The following is a 22,217-nucleotide window of genomic DNA, read 5'->3' as shown; positions in this document are numbered from 1 at the left end:
TGTTTGCTGTAGCCAAGTACCGGTAATAATCTCAATTCTTGGCAAGCTTTCAGTTGTACCTATATAACCAAAAGGATAATGGTCACCTGCAGATGCCTATCTCAAAGTTGTTCTTATGATCTGTTTACATTGTTGCTCAATCTGTTGACAATTAACAACACTGTGTTTCAAAGGCTGCATTACATATGAGGCAAAACAGAGGCACTATTTGCACAGGAAGCTTCCACATTGAGAAAATAATAATAGATCCAGCTATTATGCTGTCTTGCGAAGGCCAAAGGAGCTTATACACAATATAAAAAACCAAAGACAGTAAACAGTGATCCAGCAAGAGAATGACAGAGCTGATATTAGCTCATTAGCACTTTTTCATTGCCTGTATGCCTTCTTGGACTATAAGACACCCCTGAAGTAGAGGTAGGAGATGCCAATGACAAGAACTGGTAACAGCTGTAGACTACACTCCATACTGAAGAAGGAATAACTTTCCCCAAACTCCTATTCTTCTAACTTCTTAGACCAACTATGGCAGAACTTTCCAAACTTCTCATGTTGGTGACACACATTTTAGATATGCATCATTTCGCAACACAGTAATTCAGTTTTACTAGCAAACCAGAGGTAAAAACTAACCCCTTATAAGATATATGGTCATATATTGCACGACACACCCAGACACTGCAGCCAACACACTAATGTGTCACGAAACACAGTTTGGAAAGCTCTGAACTATGGTAATGTGTTCCACATGGGCTGCCTTTAAGACAGCTTAGAAACTTCAGCTAGTACAAAATGTTCATCTCCTAGAGCATGGAGAGTGGCAGGAGCATATGCAACCAACCCCACTATGATTATCCTGAATACCAGTTAGCTTCTGGGATCAATTCAAAGTCCATCCCCCCTTGCAGGTCAACTGACAGGGTGTGAAGATATCTTGTCAATTGCCTGGCATCACAATGACATTAGGTGACTTGTTTTCACCCCTGCAAGCCCTGACAAGCAGCTGATTGTTAGAATCTAACTCTTCATACCCTATGACCCACATATTTATGGGACTGCTTAAAATGGCTCTCAAAGTGAACCATTCACAGTGGGATCAGGCATTAACCAGGGATGTGTTATCGCCCCAACTCTTTTTATTATCTTCATCACCATGATCCTTCACACTGTTGAAGGGAAACTCCCCACCAGGTTGGAAATCATATATTGAACAGATGAAAAACTCTTTCATCTGAGTAGGCTGAAAGCAAATAGTAAGGTTACCATAACTTCCTTCATAGAGCTTCAGTATGCTGATGACAACGCAGTGTTGCACACTCAGAGGATGACCTCCAAACCATCCTAAATATCTTCACAGAAACTTACCGGTAAGTTAAGCTTGGCCTATTGCTCCAAATAAAAATTAAAAACCCAAAGTGCTGCACCAGCAAGCAAAAAACAACCCCTCTGCAGTGACACAAATCCAACTTAATGGTGTAACACTCTAAAATGTTGAAACACTTTTCCTGACTGGGAACTTATTTTTCCATAAATCCAGCATCGCCTGAGTTCTGTGAGCACAGCCTTCTCCCAGCTGAAGTGCAGAGTGTTTGAGGACTGGGAAATTCAGAGGGATACTAAAACGCCATTTTACTATCAACTTTACTGTATGCTTCGTTCGGTGTGAAAGACTGTGGGGGGGGGGAGCCTAAAGTTTCTTTATAAAGTTTTCCTCTCTCACCATTCCGATAGCTTTCAGAAGGGGCTACAAGAGTTTTCTATTAGGGAAGGTCACTGGGGTCTAATACTTTATTTGCTGGTAGTTTGGGATGTTTACATTTATTTGAAATCATATTTTCACTAGCAGATGTTGTGATTGTTAAAGTATTAAAGTAGTCATATCCCATGATTACAAACAAAAAACCCTACTCAGAGTATTTTAGATAATGATAAGGTGCATTTCCAGTAACAGGAGTGAGCTTGTCTGGCAAAGCCCCTACAACAAGATACACCACCAGGAGTCATGAAAACAGACTACCGGTATTAGAATTAATTCCTTTGAATTAATCATTTAGGTAGACACAAATAAATCAGTAAGTACATTTTTTAAAATAAATGCAAGTATAACTGGCTTTTAAAAACCAGCAGATTGCTGTTCAAATACCAGACATAATCAGACCAGAAGGTGCACCGTTCCAGGACCCTGGAGGCAGATCTGGGATTGAATTTGGGACTTGCAGATGGCAGAGAATAAGCCAAGAGGCTCATCCACAACAGCCTCTAGAGAAAAGTGCTAATGCACTAGGATTCTTGCCTCACAATAAATCCTGTCATCACAGGGACATTAACAGCAGCTTTACTTTCATATAATGGTTTATTTTATATTGTAATAAGAGGAGGAAGCAACAGCTGATGGACCACAGTTTCACTTTATAAGAAGATATAGTTTGGCTATAACTAGAGCTCACTGAAATATCGAAGACCATACAATACAACATTGGTAGATGTGAATGCTCAGGATGTCAGCAATCTGTAGACTTGCATAAGACACAGGAGAAGTAACAGAATATTTGCTGAAGATTCCTCTAAGCATGTTGATGTTTCTTTGACCCATTTTAGGTATTTTAGAGACCATAGCACCATATTTATTGTGGGCCATATATCTGAATACACAAAGTTCTGAACAACACATCAACACAAGTGGTTATAAGCTACTATACTTTAAGTTCCTTAAATATATTCTTACAAAACAGCCGCATAAGTCAATGCATACATTACATGGCAGCAAACTTACATTTGCCACTGACTGCAAGCTTGACAGGCAGCTGCAGGCAATCCCTGTTTCCCAAGAAGAATACATATGTGTTAAAACAAATTTAACATATGTGCCTTCCCTTAGACACAATGTGGACTTTAGGCAGCACGAGTATTTCAGAAAGGTACCTTTTCAGTCCACCATAACATAAACCAGCATGAGTAGATAACAAAACCAATAAAAATACATTAAATATTCATTTATTTTAAAGCCACTTAAATGTGAGGAAAGAACAATAGTAGGCAATTTGTTAACTTTATTTTCCTCATCTCTAAAATTCGGTTATATAAACCACCAACATGTAAGACCATACAAACCAGCTGACCCAAGTGACGTACAGAAACAGCTGTCAGTATTTCCTTATCACTTGACATACACAAACATTCACTCATAAGAAACCTGAAGATACAGCCTAAGGGACGTTTCAGTATCACTATATATGTGGAATGCCCACAGACAGCCACCTTGCAGTTATTGAAATGAAAAAAGGCAAATGGCTGCAGGGAGAAAACATGTTTTATCTCAGAATATGTTTCATTAGTTTCAATGTACCCTGCCCTGAGATTGTTTACTTTATGAAGGGCAGCTTATAAATCATTTAAATCAGGCTTCCTCAAACTAAGGCCCGTGGGCCGGATGCAGCTCGAGGGACTCAGTTATCCGGCCCGCGGCGACCCTCGCCGCCCGCTGCAGCTGCCCGCTCTTACAAGCGCAGCACAGCTGCCCACTTTTGGGTTGGCGGAGCGCCGGAAATAGCTTGTGCGCATGTGTCATTTCCAGTGCACTTCCGGGTCTGTGGAGGCCTGTGCGCACGCGCACAAGCTATTTCCGGTGCTCTGCCGACCCAGAAGTGTGCCGGAAATGACGCTTGCACATGCACACAAGCTATTTCCAGCGCTCCATCGACCCGAAAGTGCGCTGGAAATAGTGTGTGGGCGCGCGCTCCCCCGCAATTGGCGCTGGAGGAACCAGCCTGAGGCCAGATAAGTTTGGCAACCCCTGATTTAAATAAATAAGCAAACAACAACTGTATTGTGATACACAAGCTGGATAGTATATTGACTATGAACCAGGAGGCGGGCAAGAGCGGAGAAAAAGCAGATCAAGTGCAAGAGCATATTGACTACTAGCTCTACAAATCTCACATTATAAAGTGTAAATAAGCACAGGCTAAGCGCAGGTGTTTTAGTGGATCTACCCATGCAGAAGAAATAGATTGGAATGAAGTATAGAAGGGATTACTATTTCAGACTACAGATACGGGGATAAACATTTTTGAATGATACTCACACAAAGCACTCCATGCAAATACATTCTAGCCCAACCCTTTGCCTGCTAGGTCACCTTTTCTACTCTCATCAACTTTCTTGAACTGTTGTATTGCATCAACTCTTGCATAGATAACTGTGTTGTGCACACCACTTTGAGCTTCTTATGGTGAAAGGTGGGGCATATAACTAATGTACACTCACATCAGAGTCACATGCCACACGCCATGCTGGTACAATATCGGAACAGCTCGCTAGATCAGACCAGAGGCTCATGAGATACAGTGATAGCCACCAACACACACACCCAAAATACACCGTCATTATCAGTATTTGTCTTGGTATTTACCATATTGGCTGAAGTATATCTAGTGCTTTGGATCTATACATAAAGAATTTGAGAACTAAGTTACTCAACATTGCAACTATGATCCTATTACTAGTTGTGTACCAGTCTGGTGTTAGATATAAGGTGCCTTGTCTTTGTTTGATGATTTCATCTAGTTCTAAATAGAAGTGTTTCTAGTGACTTGGGTACAGTGTTAGCAATGATTTTCATGTTTATCCACCACCAAATTCTACAAGAGGTAATACAAACTCATGCCATGTTCATTTTTGTGGTTATTTTCTTCCCTTGTACCTGCTGATGGAAAAGCTACAACCAGAGCCAAGAGGATGCCAGAATGGTTAACAAGTAGAGGCAAGGAAGCTATGAGAGACAAGAAAATGAGAAGAGCAAAAAGGTAGACAAATTTTGGCAAAAGAAATGCAAGCAAATGCAATAAGGTGTGCAACATTTTTTTTTTGAGAAGCACATCACTAAAAACAAAGAGCAAATAACACTAACTTTAAATACATTAGAACCACGGAAGCTGATAGGACAAATAAGGAGTCAAGGGTATGCTAAAGGAGGAAGAGAGGATTGCCATGAACCAATTATTTGCATCTGCCTTCACAGCATAAGATGTAGGGCAGATCCCAGTGCCAGAATTAAATATATTAGGGAGCAATTCTGAGGAACTGAAGAAAATAGCATTGCCAAGGTGTTTTTTTTTTTTAAAAAAATAATTTTTATTAAAGATTTTCCTCGTTTATAAAAGCATATGTATTGTCTCTTTCTACAGATCAGTTACATTTGTTTTGAGACATTGGTGTTATATGCAGTATAGAGTTGGGAAGAAAAGGGGGCAGGAGAGAGGGGGTAGTGGTAAAACTTATGTTCTTTTAGTGTATGTGTGGGGGTTTTGTTGGTTGCAGTGAGATTTGTTTGTGCACTGTGGGGGGAGTTGTTGGGTTAAGTTAGCCATATTGAATCATATGCTGTTGGCGGGTTTGTGTTGTTAAGCACTGCCAAGAGTTGAAATTCTACGCCTTACTGACAAATTAAGAATTGACAAATAACCGGATCTGAATGGCATCCACCTGAAAGTTATTGAAGAACTTGAATCGAACTGTAACTTTTCCCCAAGATTAGCCTCTACACTTGGATAATTTTAGGAGTAATCCTCAAATACATGAAAAAAACCATATATCAATGGTTACTAGCACTGTGTTTACCTCTGCTATCAGAGGCAGGATCTGAATACCTGCTGCTGGAAAACACTGGGAAGAATGCTGTTGCACTTGTGTATGCTTGCAGGCTTTCCACAAGCACCTGTTTGAACAAGATGTTTGACTAGATAGGCCTTCTGGTGTGATCCAGCATGGCTCATTAGGCTCTTTAAAGGTAAAGGTAAAGGGACCCCTGACCATTAGGTCAAGTCGCGGACGACTCTGAGTTGCAGTGCTCATCTCGCTTTATTGGCCAAGAGAGCTTCCGGGTCATGTGGCCAGCATGACTAAGCCGCTTCTGGCGAACCAGAGCAGCACATGAAAACGGTGTTTACCTTCCTGCCGGAACGGAACCTATTTATCTACTTGCACTTTGACGTGCTTTCGAACTGCTAGGTTGGCAGGAGCAGGGACCGAGCAACGGGAGCTCACCCCATCGCGGGGATTCGAACCGCTGACCTTCTGATTGGCAAGCCCTAGGTTTAACCCACAGCGTCACCCGCGTCCCTTAGGTTCTTTAGGACAGCCTCAAACCAATTGTGGAATAGTTTTGGGATCAGATAGATAGGAAGGGATTCTGCTACTCTTCCTTCTTTCAACATCACTCATATTATGTTCTCAATCTGTGGTCTACAAGGACAGCAGTTATAGTCCCACACTAAATTCATTCAGGAGGCAGTTTACAATCCATTCGTTCTGGCAGGCCTTAGGTACATAGTAGGAGTGACACTATTTCTATAATGTCATGCTTGTTATTGTTATGCTATATTTTGTACAGTGGTTTTATTTTTGTTTTTGATGCTGTTTATTTTCATCATTAAGCCTCCTTATTCTTACAGAAGGGTGAGTTATAAAGAAGTAAAAGTAAAGGAGCCAAATAAAGTAGATGCATAATTAAAAGATCCATCTTATGACTGGAAGGCATATTCATGAATTTGAGTAAGTCTATAAATTATACTCTAGTACTGTTATTACTTATATATTGGATTTTTTTATTATATAGACAGGGTTGGAGTATGAAAGCTATCATTTACATTTAATAAACTATGCATTCCACAAAGGCTTACTGAAGGCACCAACCCTTATCTAGATATATACTTCCCTGCACTCTGCACTAATATACAGAGACAAGGATAAGAAGTTTGAAGCATTAGATCAATATTTCAGTAGAAAACTTCGACTTATTACTCTGAAACCATACTTCAGACAACAACTATTTGGAAAACATTCTCCTACATAATGATTGTATTCTACAAGGAAATGAATACAGCAACATATGGGCTGTAAAAGGATGTTTGTTCCCTACGGTACTTGAAACAGGATTTGCTTGGAACAACAGGAAGCAGCATCCTCTGCTGCTACAGGGACTCTGAAATGCATAGACTTGACACTTTAATAGAGAGGTGTTTAAGGATGCTTCAAAGTTTCTAATCACAACACTCAAGGGTGGTTTAGTAATTTTGCTTGTAGTTGGCTTTTGTCTTCATGAGGTTCCATGGACTGCAAAATGAAACCCAATGAATACTGGTTGCTTATTTATCCTCCCTCTTATCCATTTCATTACATTTCCTTTTGCTAGTTAAGGTAATTTTACTTAAACAACAACAACTAGGAATAAGGAAAACACACTGGAGTAGCATTGAGCAGGCATATCACTCATCAAAAGATGAGCTAGCTTGTCAGATATTCTCAAATATTATTTTCAAGAATCTAAATATGGGGAACCTTTTTCAGCCAAAGGGTCGCACTCCCTTCTGGGAAATGTTCCATGGGTCACATGCCAGTGGCAGGCAGGGTCAGAAGCAAGCGTGACCAGGGCAACAAATGTACCGTAAGCTTTACTTTTGTAATGTAGGGTAGTGCCTACATACATTGACACATCTCTCTGTACTCCATCCTGGCAAGCAACAACCATCCTCAGATTTCAAGGACACATTCCAGCCAGGTAAAAATACCAGGTGTGAAGCAGTTGTCTTCTGGAAGGCGATGGAGGCCTGTTCCAGAAGCTTTACAGAGCAGTGTGTCAAACAAGGAAGTCTCTCCTTTCCACAACTAATGGAACAGACTACAGGCCGTTATGACTTGTAATGGTATACTGGATGTTATGGCTTCATGCTTTCTCCTGAACCCCCTGTTTCTGTTCAGAGATGTCTGCAGTTATAACCCATGGCGAAGTAGGTAGCTGGGTACAGTGGTACTTCGGTTTAAGAACAGCCCTGTTTACGAACTATTCAGTTTATGAACTCTGCAAAATTGGAAGTAGTGTCCCAGTTTGCGAACTTTACCTCGTGTATGAACAGAAGCCGAATGGTGGAAGGGCACCGGCAGCGGGAGGCCTCATTAGGGAAAGCATGCCTCGGTTTAAGAACGGTTTCTGTTTAAGAACGGACTTCCAGAATGGATTAAGTTTGTAAACCGAGGTACCACTGTACTTTTATGTGTTCCAAAATCATGGTTGATTAGGATTAGAGCGGGGGTCTTTTCGAGTGTGCATACCCAGACTTTGGAATTTCCTGCCTAGAGAGACCTGCCCCCACCCCTTCATGAATTTTGAAGGAAGGATTATTTAAAAGCTGATAAATATTGATGTTTATGGCCATACTGTGCTGCATACTAGACTTGTTACAAAAGCAAGAGAGTTCTTTCATCAACAATGTGTTCCCAATAATTCAGACACTCTTAAGAGGCTGGCCAGCCAACACAGCTCAGAAACTTGAGTAAGGCTTGAAGATCAATACTGTCATCCAGAACTGAGTATGGAACTAGGTATGAAGAAAGGTCTGTTGTGCACTTCAAACTATAAGGCATTACAACAAGAGAGAAACACTACAAAGTATTGCATGGGTGGGCACTCCTGCCTCAACAGATGCTAATGAATAGTGACTCTATATCTAATCCTTAACAGAACCACAAAAGCTTCCTTCCTTCAGTTCCTAAGCAATGAATTTGACCATAGTTGGAGTACTAGTTCAGCTGAAACAGATTATTGGTGTTTCATTTTCAAAGATTTTGACACTGGTATACATTACCAGTAAGAAAAGATAAACAATACAGCTTAATTAGGATGGCAAAAGCTATACAGTGGAACCTTGGTTTTCGAGCATTTCGGAAGCCGAACGATTCAGAACCTGAACAGCAAAACCCGGAAGTGAATGCTTCTGTTTTCTAACGTGCCTCAGAAGTCAAACGGCTTTGAGGCATGTTTCTCCATTTGCTCAATGGAATTTGACGACCGCCCATTGCACCTTAGTTGTCAAACGTTTCGGAAGTTGAACGAACAGTCTTCCAGAATGGATTACGTTTGACAACCGAGGTACCACTGTACAGGAAGAGTTGGGGTTGTGGGGTGTGGAAAGTGAGAAACATTTGTGTGTGTGTATACACATTGAGAGATACACAACCAAGCTTACTCTGCATAAAACCAAAGTTGTAAGAGCCTGCCACTAACTCAATTGCTTACATAATTTACATAATCAGTTTTTCCGAGACAGATTCATGTGAATTCAGGGGTAGCTATGATTTGACAATAGAGGCATAAGTCACATGAAGGAGTAAACATACTTACCTACCCTGCCCTCTGCCATTCATTCTGGAAGGTATAATCCAAAGTAATAGTCAAATTGAAAAATAACAGGATATTATCCTTGATTAGTGAAGTTCATGGTTGCATAGAGAAACAGTGATTTGAGTCTGACCCAGAAGAGTGAAGTGGTTTTGTTGCTAAAGAACTACCAGTAGTTGATTGCATATATGAAGTAACTTGATAGCTCACCAACTTCACACGAAAAGAAATGTCAATGAAGAGGCACCAATCTATTCCAAGTACAGTGGTGCCTCGCAAGACGAAATTAATTTGTTCTGCGAGTGCCGTTGTCTAGCGAAAATTTCATCTTGCGAAGCACGGTCGGAGGAAGCACGGCGGTTTTCCGGGGGGGGGGGGAGGAGGGCAAAACGTTTTCATTTTGTGAGTCGCAGCAATAGGAAACTTCGTTTTGCGAGTCTCCCTTTCGCTAGCGAATGCCTTTCGTCTAGCGAGTTTTTCGTCTAGCGAGGTACCACTGTACTTTAATTACCTAGCAAACCCTATAGACCCAAATGAGTTTGCCACAGAAGTTTCTTTGCAGCACAAGGGGAGGGATCTCAATGTCTTTCCACCCCTACACCAAAGAGGTGTACCCTATTCAAGACAGCTATAGTGATGAACTTCCCTACCTCATTCCCTGGGCACATGTAGTAAGCTAGCTGGGCCAAATATTCTTTAGCTACCTGCTCCAGCAGTAGAGTACACCATTAGAGTACATAGGGGACACCTTAAAACTTCCAGTTAAGTGGCTCAAGTTCTTTTAGTGTGGCTGTGATAGTGAGCTTCTTCACAGTACATGACAGGAAGAAATAAAGATTAAAAAAGCCCCATCTGGGCTGCCTCCTTACATAATGTTTCCTGAGGCTCCTGGATCCCTGTTCAGCAACTGTATGCCTCATAGGAGTTCACATGGGGATCATGGCTGCTTGGGGTAATGAACGCAATTTACAGCCTGTTGTGTGCATTTTATGTTTCAGGCAATTGGGACAAAGACCATTTAATCCTTCCCTTCCTAACAGCTACATGCATGGGTGCTCAGCAGCTCTAAGCTGCATGACAAAGATGTGAAGACGGAGGGGGGAAATGGAAAAGAAGTGGGCAGATATTTTTTTCAGGCCTTAACATTTTTATTTGAGGAAGCTAACAGCACTTTGCTCAGATATCTTCCTTACAGCATGTGGCTGGGGCAAGTGGTTTTACAGTCTGCTCACCCAACATTCTTTGAAAGTGAACAGCAAAGGAATATAATTTCTGTTGGGAGGAGAACATGTACAGGGTTTACCTTTGAACCTCAAACTGAGGCTGCAAAGGACAATACACATCAGTGTACTCTGGTATCTATGTAGCTTTCTGAAAAGAGTTTTACACTGCCTGCAAAAACCTCTTGCAAGCAGAATTTCACGCTTATCACTAGACAGAAAAGGGCCATTAAAGAAAAGACATGTAGGAAAGCCGGATTATAGAAGTCTGAAGCTGACTGTAGATATCCACAGTCTTGAACACAAGAGATATTGAAACTGCAGTCCTACAAAATGCAGCATTTTCAAAGTTGGTGACTAATAATAAAACGTGTCACATTACAACAATGCATTTAATTTTCTCTAATTGACAAGATATGTCTATTATTCTTTTATTGGTTGCCCTCTTCAAGGATAAGTTTTATTTTAATGTCAACACAATTTTGTACTCAGCTAAAGTAATAACATATAAGAAAATGCATTTTGGAAGCCTCTAGTTTCCATAATTCAGGTTCTGATATGTTTTATGCAGAAAAGCACAACAAAACAATACTAGTAAAGAGGTAAGAACACTCTTATTTAATCCATTAACTCTGAGGCAGCGGGCATAACTGTAACCACTCCATTTCCCTATTTCCCAAGACATTTAGTATCTTCTGGATCAGTGTAAATATTTTTAAATTTCCAAGGAATTACTGTGGGGACTTGTCTCCTACTTAGGTCCAAGATGCTTGTGCATTGTCAGATTACTTTGGAATTCACAAGTTGACAGCAGATAAAAGCTTGTTATAGTCTAGCAATGCTGCTTTGGTGGAATTGTGGGAAATGAAAATGGTAGCTGCTCCCACAGCTGATTGGTGCACAGTTGCCTGATCTCAGATAAGCTCACCAGGGCCACTCAAACCCAATATCAGTTCAGCTAAGATGTGCACTGGTATCCCCACATCATGGGTGGTAAAGTTACCACAACTAGATTCTGTTCATACCCTTGTATTACATGCAGAGGTTTGTTTAAAACAAAAAAAATCACTAGATGACTGAAAATAGCTGCACACTGAAAGAGTCATTATATGCCCTAAGGATTATAAAACATTTGCAGAAGTCAACAGCTTGTCCCCATGTAGATATAAGTGCTTGCCCTTGAACCAATGGGCCACTCCTCAAATTAACCCACAGCAGCACCCGTGTCCCAATGGGGTACTGCTTACAAAAGGGAAAGGCAGGAGGGGGAATGAAGGAAAGGAACCAGCTCCAAGAGGCAGCAGCTGATTGTTGGAACTTTGTCCAATGAACTTGGAATGAATCTCCTGCTTCACCTGTCTTCCATTTTGAAACCTTGAACTTATACAGGCCAGGAAAAATATTTTAAACCACTGGGTTAGCCCTGCAAGTTACCAATAAAGGCCTAAATGGCTTTGGGCCTCACTACTTGGAGAATGATATTCTTTCATCTGAGCCTGCATGAGTCATTTATTCATCATATAAGGCCCACACCTTAAGGAGAGGGAGCCTTCTCAGACATGATGCCTCCGATATGAAATGCCCTCTTTATCTTTTATCTTTAAATAATAAATTGATCTCTACAAGTTACATGCTTACACATGAAGAGGGGATGGGGAAATTCAATAGGGTCAAAACTAAGAAACAAGAAAAGAACAGAACAGTTAACCTTCAATACTCATGACCCCCCATTGATTATTCTAAACTTTTTAGAAGGTAGGATCATTCTTTCACAACTGAGGATCATGGTTTCAAACTTCAACATGTCAACACAATATTAAACTTAGTTGCACTGATATAGCTCATGTTCCCCTAGAGCTGCATTAAACACAGGATAAATGGCCTTCTCTGAGTTTACCAGATCCTGAAGGCTTAAAGACTATTTACACTGCATTCTCACATAAAGGGATTTTAGGGGCAGCAACAATAAAGACCACAGAATCAACAAATCAGACCATTTGAACAACTCTGGAATAGTTTATCTACATTTACTCTGGAATAAATTAATTTACATGTACCAATACAGGAAGAACAGAATCACAATTTATGTAATCACACTTTAACCATTCTAATTTGGGATATGCCACAGCTCAGTTGTAGAGCACATGCTTTGTATGCAGTAGGCCTCAGTTCAATCCCTAGTATCTCCAGGTAGGGCTATGAAAGATGCTCGTATGAAATCACAGAGTAGCTGCCAGTCAGTGTAGACAATGGTGAGCTAGATTCTCCAATGGCCTAACAGGAAAAAGCAGCTTGCTACATTCCTGGAACAGCAGCTAACACTGATTAAGAGGAAGTAAAGCATTTTGAAGCCTGCAAATGTGAAAGCATAATACATGCATTTCTTTATCTTGGTCTTTGACACCATATCTATAAAATGTATGTATGTACCCCCAAACATATTTTTTTTAAAAAGCACTGTATGATTGCATTTGTTTTAAACTAAACCCACTCTGGGAGACTGTGGTGAAGAATGGATTAGAAACTGAATAACTAATAATAATAAAGATACCAGCTCTGTGTTTCCTTGCAAATACTTAGCTATTGGTCATGCAGCTGCACTGTCATTTGTGGCTGTTGTCAATCAACACAGAGAAGAGGAAGATGGTTTTACAGCACTCATTCCTTCACCATGTACACTGAATAGTGACAACAGGACAAGTACCTAACATAGATAGCTGGATAACAAATAGTTAGAATTCAAACGTGGAGGTTTATGATACATCATGTTGCTACTCCTCACAACCCAACTACTTGCAATCAGGGTGGATAAAAATCAATGATTAAAAAAAATAAAAATAAAAAATCAGATTTTTTTTATTTAAATCGGATTTTTTTTATTTAAACGGGATTTTTTTTTATTTAAATCGATTTTTTTATTCAAATTGGATTTTTTAAAATAAAATGCTTTTTGGGGAAGATATATTACCATCCAAAGGTTATTCAATCATGAAATAAAGATTAGTTTTTTAATTATGTAGAATAAAGCTGTATATGTTTAATTTTTTGGTAAATAAATTCCATTAATCCATTCACAATGTCATTTATGCTCTTCCAGAGGTTTTTGTAAGATTATTGGGCAGTTTCTCTGCCTACAAGATATCACAGATGCTTGGTTTACTTTTGCAGTTCTCAAAACTGAATTTGACTCAGCAGAGATCACATGCCTCTTCTTCATAGCAAAAATGTTATAACATGAACAGAGTTGAGAAAAAGACCTTAATCCTATTGTTCTACAAACCTATGAATACAGAATCAACCCCTTCAGTGTTAAGTTTCAATAAGTTCAGTGAACAGAATAGAAACAATATTTTTCTGATTGTTTGGAGTGGAATGGATCTAATAAATCTATTTAAATTATTACTAAGGTAATGATTATTTTTCTCCTTGCTAAGTACAACAGAAAAGTTGTCCAAATATGAATGATTAACCTATTAAACTGGGGATAAAAAAAACTAATATGAAAAGTTGTTATTCTAAAAATCTTCATCTACTTGCATATTAAAGTTATATCAGCAAGAAGTCTTTATGTAGAAAACTGTGATTTAAATCAAATCCACCCTGCTTGCAATTGAAAGACACATTTGCAATGGTTCACCAGAATAGTTTTGCACACATCAACTGGAAGACCTTCATTATGGAGGAGCTGGCTGTTAATGGAATGAGATTTACATAAGAACCATTCAGTCTATGCCCTTTAGACATCTGATCCAAATAGTAGATACCATATATACTTGAGTATAAGCCTAGTTTTTCAGCACATTTTTTTGTGCTGAAAAAGCTGCCCTCGGCTTATACTCGAGTGAGGCGGGTGGTGGGGGTGGCGAGAAAGAAGCCCTTTCTCTCCGCTCGTGCCACCACCCGCTCTCCCCAGTCAACCATTCCTTAAGAAGCGTACAAGAACAGCGGTTCTTTACTCTCCCCAGGCAGCTTGTTCCATTCCTGAACTGCTCGCATAAATGCAAACTTGGCAAAGGAAGAAGAGGAAGGAGCAGCCCAAAGGGTTGCTTTCGGGCTGCTCGTTCCTCCTCCTCCTCCACAGCGGCAAAGGTGAACCGGCTTATACTCGAGTCAATAAGCTTTCCCAGGTTTTGTAGGAAAATTAGGTGCCTCGGTTTATATTCGGGTCGGCTTATACTCGGGTATATACGGTAATTCTTGCACACTGCAAGGAGGGAGGGAGAGGGCAAGGAGGAGATCAGAGGGATCAAGTTTTGTATTCCCCTGCAACAACTTTCTCTAGGCCTTCATGAAATGTCAAAACTAATGTAGATGCTCTAGTGCCAAGTGATGCAAGTCAAGTGTTGCAATATTTCTTCTCCAAATTACAGCAATACTTGCAAAAGAGCAACAGCTTTTCCAAAACTGATGGTATCAACATTATGATGAGCAATTTCATGTAGCAGGCCTCAGCTGATTCTTAAGCAACAGCCTCTAGAATTGGTTTGGGTTTGGGTGATTTAATGTTGTAAATATAATTGCATTAAAGGTGAGGAATGGACAGCACGACAGAACATCTGTTTAAACAGGATATGTTCAGATATTTCTAGGTTTTGGACAAGAGCCTTGGTATGTTTAAATTTTGTACTTTGGGTGCGGCATTATTGCTGCCAGTTCAAAAACCTAGCAGCAATAACCATAGATAAAGGCTAACTGCAAAGTAAATAGCAGCTATGAACATAAGAAGAGCCTTGCTGGATCAAACCAAAGCCCTGTCCAGTGCAGCATCCCGTTTCCCACAGTAATTGAGCACATGCCTATCAAAAACTTAAGAGTAAGACACAAGGATAAAAAGCCCTCTCCTGCTGCTTTTTCCAGTGGCTGGTAAGAGCTAGGGAACCTCTGTTCCTGGAGGTAGCATACAGCCATCATGACTAGCATTATCCTCCATTAATTTGTCTAATCCTTTTAAAAAGCCTTCTAAGTTGGTGGTTATCACATCTGAAAGAACTTAAGTATCCTGATACCAGAGCCAAAATGTGTTTCAGTTTCAACAGAGGATAAGAAAGGAGCAAGTATGAAAAGTTGTACTGACACCTTTTATTTCGGAAGCCTGCAAAAATGATTTTGTTCTGAAAGGCTTTTGACCTTCCAGAATGTTAAGACTGCTGCTGTTCCATTTCAGGTCTTAAAGTTCTTGCCTAGACTGCTGCAATTAGTTTTTTTTAAAGTTGATTGTTTCTGATTTTGTAAGATCTACATAAAATGCTATTCTGAAGTGTCACTAGAGGTTTTTACTTAGATGTGATCTACCGGTATATTTGAGAAATAACATGTCATTTACGCTCCCTAAATAAGTTTTTTGTCAGTGGCATCAAGTATTTTGTTCATTCCCCAGCTGACTCCTGAACACAGCTCTACATAGTCTTGCCTCTTCTCATGCAACCACTTCTACCTACAGCAGCTAAAGCAGCCACTGGAACAGTACATTTTTGTGGCCAGCAAGGACTCTGAGCAGCTGGAAGTCAAACCGTCACCAGATTAAAACATGTGATGACAGTAGGCTGGCTAGTTAAAACCTAGGTCTGTCCTAGTCATGTCTAGTATTGGAGAATCCTTCCCCCCCCCCCCAGCAAAGCAGGTACATGCATGAGAGGTGTCAACTACTCCTGATGCCTACTTCCCCAATTTTCTGACCTGTCCCTTTTCTGCTATTTTTCTCTTCAGCTAAGCTCACAATACTAAAGTGGAACACATTGGGGGAGGGGCGGTGAAGAAGAGATTCTAGGAGGTAGCAAGAGCAGAAAGTCAGCTTTCTGTATACCCATTTTACTAAAACATGAGACATCCCTACTCCTTGGGGGCAGCCCCATTTAAGCAGGTCTGCTTCCACACTGTATACTTTGAGCCTCACATACACTTGCTTTCAGTGTAAGTGTCATGTGCCAAGTGCTGAGGCCCCGGGAGTAGAGCTGGTGCGGATGCTTCCTTTCTGCTGTCAAGCCCCGCAGGCAGTCATTCAGAGTTTAAGATGGCTAGAGCTCTGACAGGCTGAAAAATCACTACAGGACACAGTCACTGCAAGGCAGAGTTACATGTTAACTACCATCCAAAGAAGCAAGAAGAATACACTGTACAGGAATGCTACATCTTGTCTCTCAGTTTACTGTTAATGGCTTGTGAGGCTTTAAAAAAAATTTAAGACTTTGTTTATGCAAAATATTTAGATATGTACTCCTCCTGCTCAAGTCAGAAATGGTATGAATTTTGAGCTAACCAACTTGTTCCATGGCACACACTTTAAAATGTAATCAGGTTTTAAACTGGATCTCCAACCATTGTCCTACAGAGTAAGGTTGGATTCTCTTTCCCACCACCTGAAGTCTGAATAACACAAAGTGCTGTGTGCTTCTGAGCCACCTTTTTAACACTGCAGGATTTGCAGTTCTAAGTCAACACTTCAAAGTACACCAAAAGAGTAATCAAATCATTTCCCACAGCACAACACTGAGAGGCAGCTTTGCAAGACGATTTCAGAAACCGAGTCACAACCTTCACATTAATGTGACACTGCTGACTTGAACTTTTCTGACGCACATACCCTAAAATACAACACCACACCAAGATCCAGCAAAGCAAATAACATGAAAGATCTGGGCCAGTTAGGTTTTTTAAAATTATTATTCTAGCTATTTTATGCAAAGTGTTATTTTTCAGGTTATGGAGACCAACCTGCATAAACAACAAGACAATACTACATCCTACAAATGAGGACTACACCCCAATTAATGCAAGATATTGGCTAGAGTGCTTTTATTAAGATTGCTTACCATTACTGTATGCGTAAGGCGATTCAGATGCTCCATCCTGAAGGCTCTCCAGGATTTCTCCTTTGCCGACATCACTGTCACCAACCAACAAGAACTTGAGCAGATAATCATAGCTCTTCACAGGGCTGCCCTGGGTTCCCATTCTCCCTCTCATTAGTGAAGAGGTAGAATCCGCATACTAAACACACAGCCAGACTGAAAGATGCACACGATACCAAACTTTCAGAGGCAATCTTGGGAGAATTAGTGTAATTCTGTCCTTCCACAGGCAGGCACAAAGCAGAGATGAATGATTCTTCTCACAGCAGGCTCTCCATCTTTTGTGAATAATCTTCTGTCAAAATGTGCTGGGTCCTGAAAGGGAAGGCGGGGTGGGGAAAGATGGCCTACTTACTTTGTTTCCATTTCATACTCCTGAACTATCAGGCAGAAAATGCACAGTTCAAAATTTTCTGAGCTGCCAAACACCAAACATAAGTGCAATGGCTGTACTATTTCTCTGCACAGACACCCAATTTGGGGGGTGGGGAGGTGGCCAGCACCTGTGCAAAACACCTTATTGGCGATGGATTCACATAGCATGAAAGGGTCTGCCTCTGATATATACTGTGCAATGAAACCTACTGGGTATAACAGGCTTCTCTAAACTGGTGACCTCTAGATGTTGTTGGATTACAACTCCCATCATTCCTGACTACTGCCCACATTGGCTGGGGTTGAAGGGAGAATGTGTTTAAAACATCTGAAGGTTACTAAAGCTGGGGGAGACTGGGGTACAAGTATAGTCAGTCACTGGTAAAGGAAGAGATTGAGCCAGGAACAATAGATTGAGTTCCTCTTTCAATATCTAACTGTAATTTGTATACACAGAAACACACAGCTGATCTTAAGCTTCCTACACTTTTTCTCAGTGTCTTTTCTAGTCCATACGCTCACATCTCAAGAATCCTGACAAGATTATGCATATTAAGAAAGAAATTAGGTCTGTTAGATTTACTGGTAACTTCCCAGATCATTGATGGGCAATTAGAATTCGTAAGACACTCTTGTAATATCCATATTTTCATTCCATTGTCAATTTCCCAACTCCTGTCTCTTGGAAACGTAATACTCTTTCTTCCTTTGTAATCCATTCATAGTACCCACTTAAGTTAGAGCAAGATGCTTCCCAAAGAAGTGGGTTATAAAGGGGTAACAGTCTGTATTAATCAGATTACATCAATACACTCTAGTGACCTGTTTTTGTAACATGGTAAACTTGTTAATTGTTCTCAGAGTTTCTGCACAGGCTTGCAAATTGCAAGATTATATTCCATGTCAGCCACTGGAGAAATGGGAGGTAGTTTAACATTAAATTAACAAGGGTGTGAACTTGTGTGTATCATGCAAGGGAGAGGTCCAAAAAAATGGGGAAGGAGAAAGGCACACACACAAAGGTATAGACAAAAGCACAAAGCCACAGAGATGGGAAAGTGTACAAAGAAAGGAATGCCGCACCAAAGCTGAAGTCCAAGACACCAGACTACAGAACAGAAGGCATATCTGAGTCTACAAGAGGAAGTGTGGAGTAGTAAAGGATGTGGGACTAAGAGCTGATGGAAGAGGAGATTGTGGCAGCATACTATTCTTTGAACCCCTGCTATTGATCAGGAAAAGGGTGCCTAAAGAACAGGTTTCCCCCTTCCTGCAACATCTTATGTATATTTATGGACAAGCTGAGAATTCTGTTCTGTGCTGGTACTGGCAGTACTAATCTAGTGACCCAGTGAAAAATAAGATTTTGACAAGGAGGCAGGCACATCTAGATAAGGGCCTAAAGTAACTGTGCAAGGATGGTAATTATAGAAACTAAGTTAAACGGTGCCTGACCAAAGGGCCAACCCAAGCAACAGAAACAAGTGTGGGGAATAGGGGACTTAATAAAAATATTTAAATATCTGAATAGTGCTTTGAAGCATGCAAAGCGCTTCATGTATTTTATATAGTTTTAATCCTTACAACAATCCCAAAAGGTATGTTAAGTGTTATAAACCTCCATAATGCAGGTGGAGTAGGGGAAGCTAGGAGGCAAGACAGTGCAATGCTGATCAAAGGCCACTTAGCAAGTTTATGACAGAGGCAAGAATCAAACCAAGGACTTAACTCGCGGCTCAGCCTCTTACAGTGCAATCCTATCTGGCTACTCAGTTCTACTGAATTCAATGGGGCTTACTCCCAGTGGGTTTGAGAATCACAGCATTTGCCATTATACTACCCCATACCACTTTTCTGGGGTTCCGATATCTTTCTCTCTCCAAGAGCATTCACACACCCATTTCCACTGCTTGACAGCTGTTAACATCAAGCAATGACTTGCACCTCTGAGGCAGCCAACCCAGCTTCTGTAACCACAAGACACAACTCCCCCCCCTCCCATTATCTAGGGTGCTTCAACTTTGTTTTTTTTAAAGGCAGAACACTCTTGCAGCAAAGATAAACAGATTTAGCGCTTGTGCACAATCCACTGGGCTTATTTTGGGGAGGAAGAAAGAAAAGAAGCATTTCATGACTTCCTCACAAGTGACCATTTGCACTTTCAGCAACCCCTGCAAATCAAATCAAGGTGTAAACATTCTGCATGCAGCAGAAGTAAAAATTACTAGCCTACTATTTTGTTTTTCTTGCCCACACAGGGTTGGCAGAGGAGGGACACAGACCTGGGGACAGAGAAGGGGACTTACTTCCTATAACACCCCTCTTAGTTTCTAAGCTGCTGGGTGCTTTCCCATCTCTTCACCAACTCTGCTCACTTGAGTAGGGCTCCCCAGCACACAATTGCCGGCCACCTATGGCACCAGGCTAGCCATTAAATACAAGGGCAAGATAAATAACGCCAGAGCATGAAACAGGGCACCATCATCCCTCCCAGCAGAGGAGGAGGAGGAAGGGGGCACATGAACCAGTCAAGCGTGCCAAGTTCAGAGGTGTGTTGTTCCACTGAAAGAAAGAAACAAGACAACACAACACATGGGAAGGTAGCGCACGCCTTTCCCTTCCAGAGAAGTATGAGTGTACATGTGTGGAGCCCCCTCGACGCGTGTCAAGGGTGCCAAGATGTTGCTGGGTTATTTTAAGGATGAAAGAATACGTGTGCGTTGAGTGAGAGGTTATGAAGAAGAGAACCACTATAGGAAACAAACACTTTTGGAGACCATTAGGAAGGAAGCAGGCCTCAAAAAACTGAGCCGGGCGTGGGGGTGTTCAATGCGTTGGAGGGGCTGGGCGCCAGGAGGGACATGGCAGTCCTTCGAGTTGTGGTTATGCCGGGGAGCGGGAACAAAACATAACCCCCCGCTCGAAATAAGGGCGTCGTCGTCCTTCTGAGGTAAAATTCTGAGGCGGGAGGAAGCGAGCGAAGGAGGCCCAGAACGGCCGCCTTCGCCGCTCCGGACACTCACCTTCTTCCTTCGGTTGTCCCGCCGCTGAAGGGACTCGCCTCAGGTTGCGTCTCCAACGACGAACGTCGTCACCGCCACTGCCGCCGCTGCTGTTTCCACCTCCTTTCAAGCTCGGGACAAGAAGACAAGCGCCACAGGCCTCCCCCTCACGGTCCGCCCGCCCAGCGACACTGCCGGCACAACATAGGCTCTCCCATACGTCAGTCCACCTTCTTCCCTATTATATAGGCTTCCTTCTTCCCGCCCCGTCAAGTTGGCGCGGCCTATCATGAGGGGGCATCCAAAAAAGCCTCCTCTCACTTTGCCTTCGAGACCTTTAACGCGAGGAGGGAAAAACCCACAAACGACTACACGTCCCGGCACGCAACGCGCCGGCTCCTTTCACTGACGGCAGCACCCGAGTTAGCGCAAAGCGCACTGGGAGTTGTGGTGCAGGCGCGTGAGGGAAAGTACGCGCCGCTCACCTACCTACTCTGCCTGGCTTGGGATTTGGCTATACTATAGCAACCGGCAGAGACAGAGAGTGAGTGAGTGAGAGTTATATGCGAGGGCGAACCGTGTTTTATAGGGAATAGAAATAAGATTGGGCACTTTAAAAGACTAACGAGATCCATTGCGGCATTGGTTTCTTGGAACTGCAGAGCTCTCTTCATCAGTAATAAAGCATTTCCTCATTTATTATAATATTTATTAGGCAGCCGACGGGGTGCACAAAAGCTTATGACACACTGAGGTGGCGATCCTACTATGGTTGCTTGCCTGGGAGAAAGCCCCATTGAATCCAGTGGGACTTACTTCTGAGGAAACGTGTAAAGACAGTGCAGCTGTGTGAATTCTTTAAGGTCTCACCCAACTTCCGGTGCTCAAAAGTAAGCTATTCTGTGTATGTGCAGTAGGGTTTATTCATAGGATTGCAGCAGCCTGCCAGTGCAGACCAACTCTATGCATGTTGACTTAGGTGCAAGTCCAACTGATCAATGGGGCTAATTTTCAGGGAGAAGCTTCACTGAGCTTACTTCCCTGTAACCCTGCATAATATTTGACAAATCAAATCAGGCTTCCCCCCTTTTTAATTGCAGCAGACTGCCACTGCTACCCCCCTGGAATTCATTCCAAGCAGTGCCCCAGCTGGTCAATCAATTATATTTCAAAGCATTAGGTGAATCACTCTCCTAAATAAATAACGCTGATGGCTTGTTATTTTTATTATTTGCTTTTATCTTATACTTATTTATGACACATCAAAAATTTGAAAGAACTGTTTGGTTTTGGGTTTTTTTAAAGGTAGAATCAAAAGGAGGTGGGAATAGATTACACACCGCCCTGGATTCGAGAAGAGACCCTCATTTACGGTTTTCAACAACACCGCCTGGACAAGAGATGATTATTACAGCAGGGGAGATTCCCCAGTTGGGTTGCCAGATGTCCCTTATTTCAAAAGCCATCCCTCATGTAAAAAGGATTGTCCTTTATTACAGATCATCCAAGGGCTCAACAGACACAATGGAGGGGATCCTTGTTTCACGTTGCACAGCTCCAAGGAACGAGAGAGATATCATAAGCTGAGGTTAGAAAG

General features: G+C 41.6%; 1 protein-coding gene across 1 annotated transcript in view; it reads right to left on the bottom strand.

The window, feature by feature from the left end:
* RAB40C (RAB40C, member RAS oncogene family) overlaps positions 1-20,914 on the bottom strand; it is a 41,706-nt gene extending 20,792 nt beyond the window's left edge. The window contains exons 1-2 of the mRNA XM_033166411.1: positions 20,642-20,914; positions 17,205-17,558 (exon numbers count right to left, since the gene is read on the bottom strand). Coding sequence (XP_033022302.1) covers positions 17,205-17,358 — 154 coding nt within the window. The 5' untranslated portion in view covers positions 17,359-17,558; positions 20,642-20,914. The remainder of the gene's footprint in view (positions 1-17,204; positions 17,559-20,641) is intronic.
* Positions 20,915-22,217: the final 1,303 nt, after the last annotated feature.

This window comes from Lacerta agilis, chromosome 13, assembly GCF_009819535.1.
Source record: "Lacerta agilis isolate rLacAgi1 chromosome 13, rLacAgi1.pri, whole genome shotgun sequence".
NCBI classification, from domain to species: Eukaryota; Metazoa; Chordata; class Lepidosauria; order Squamata; family Lacertidae; genus Lacerta; species Lacerta agilis.
The sequence above is the reverse complement of the archived record's forward strand: the minus strand, read 5'-3'. Positions and strand labels throughout refer to the sequence as shown.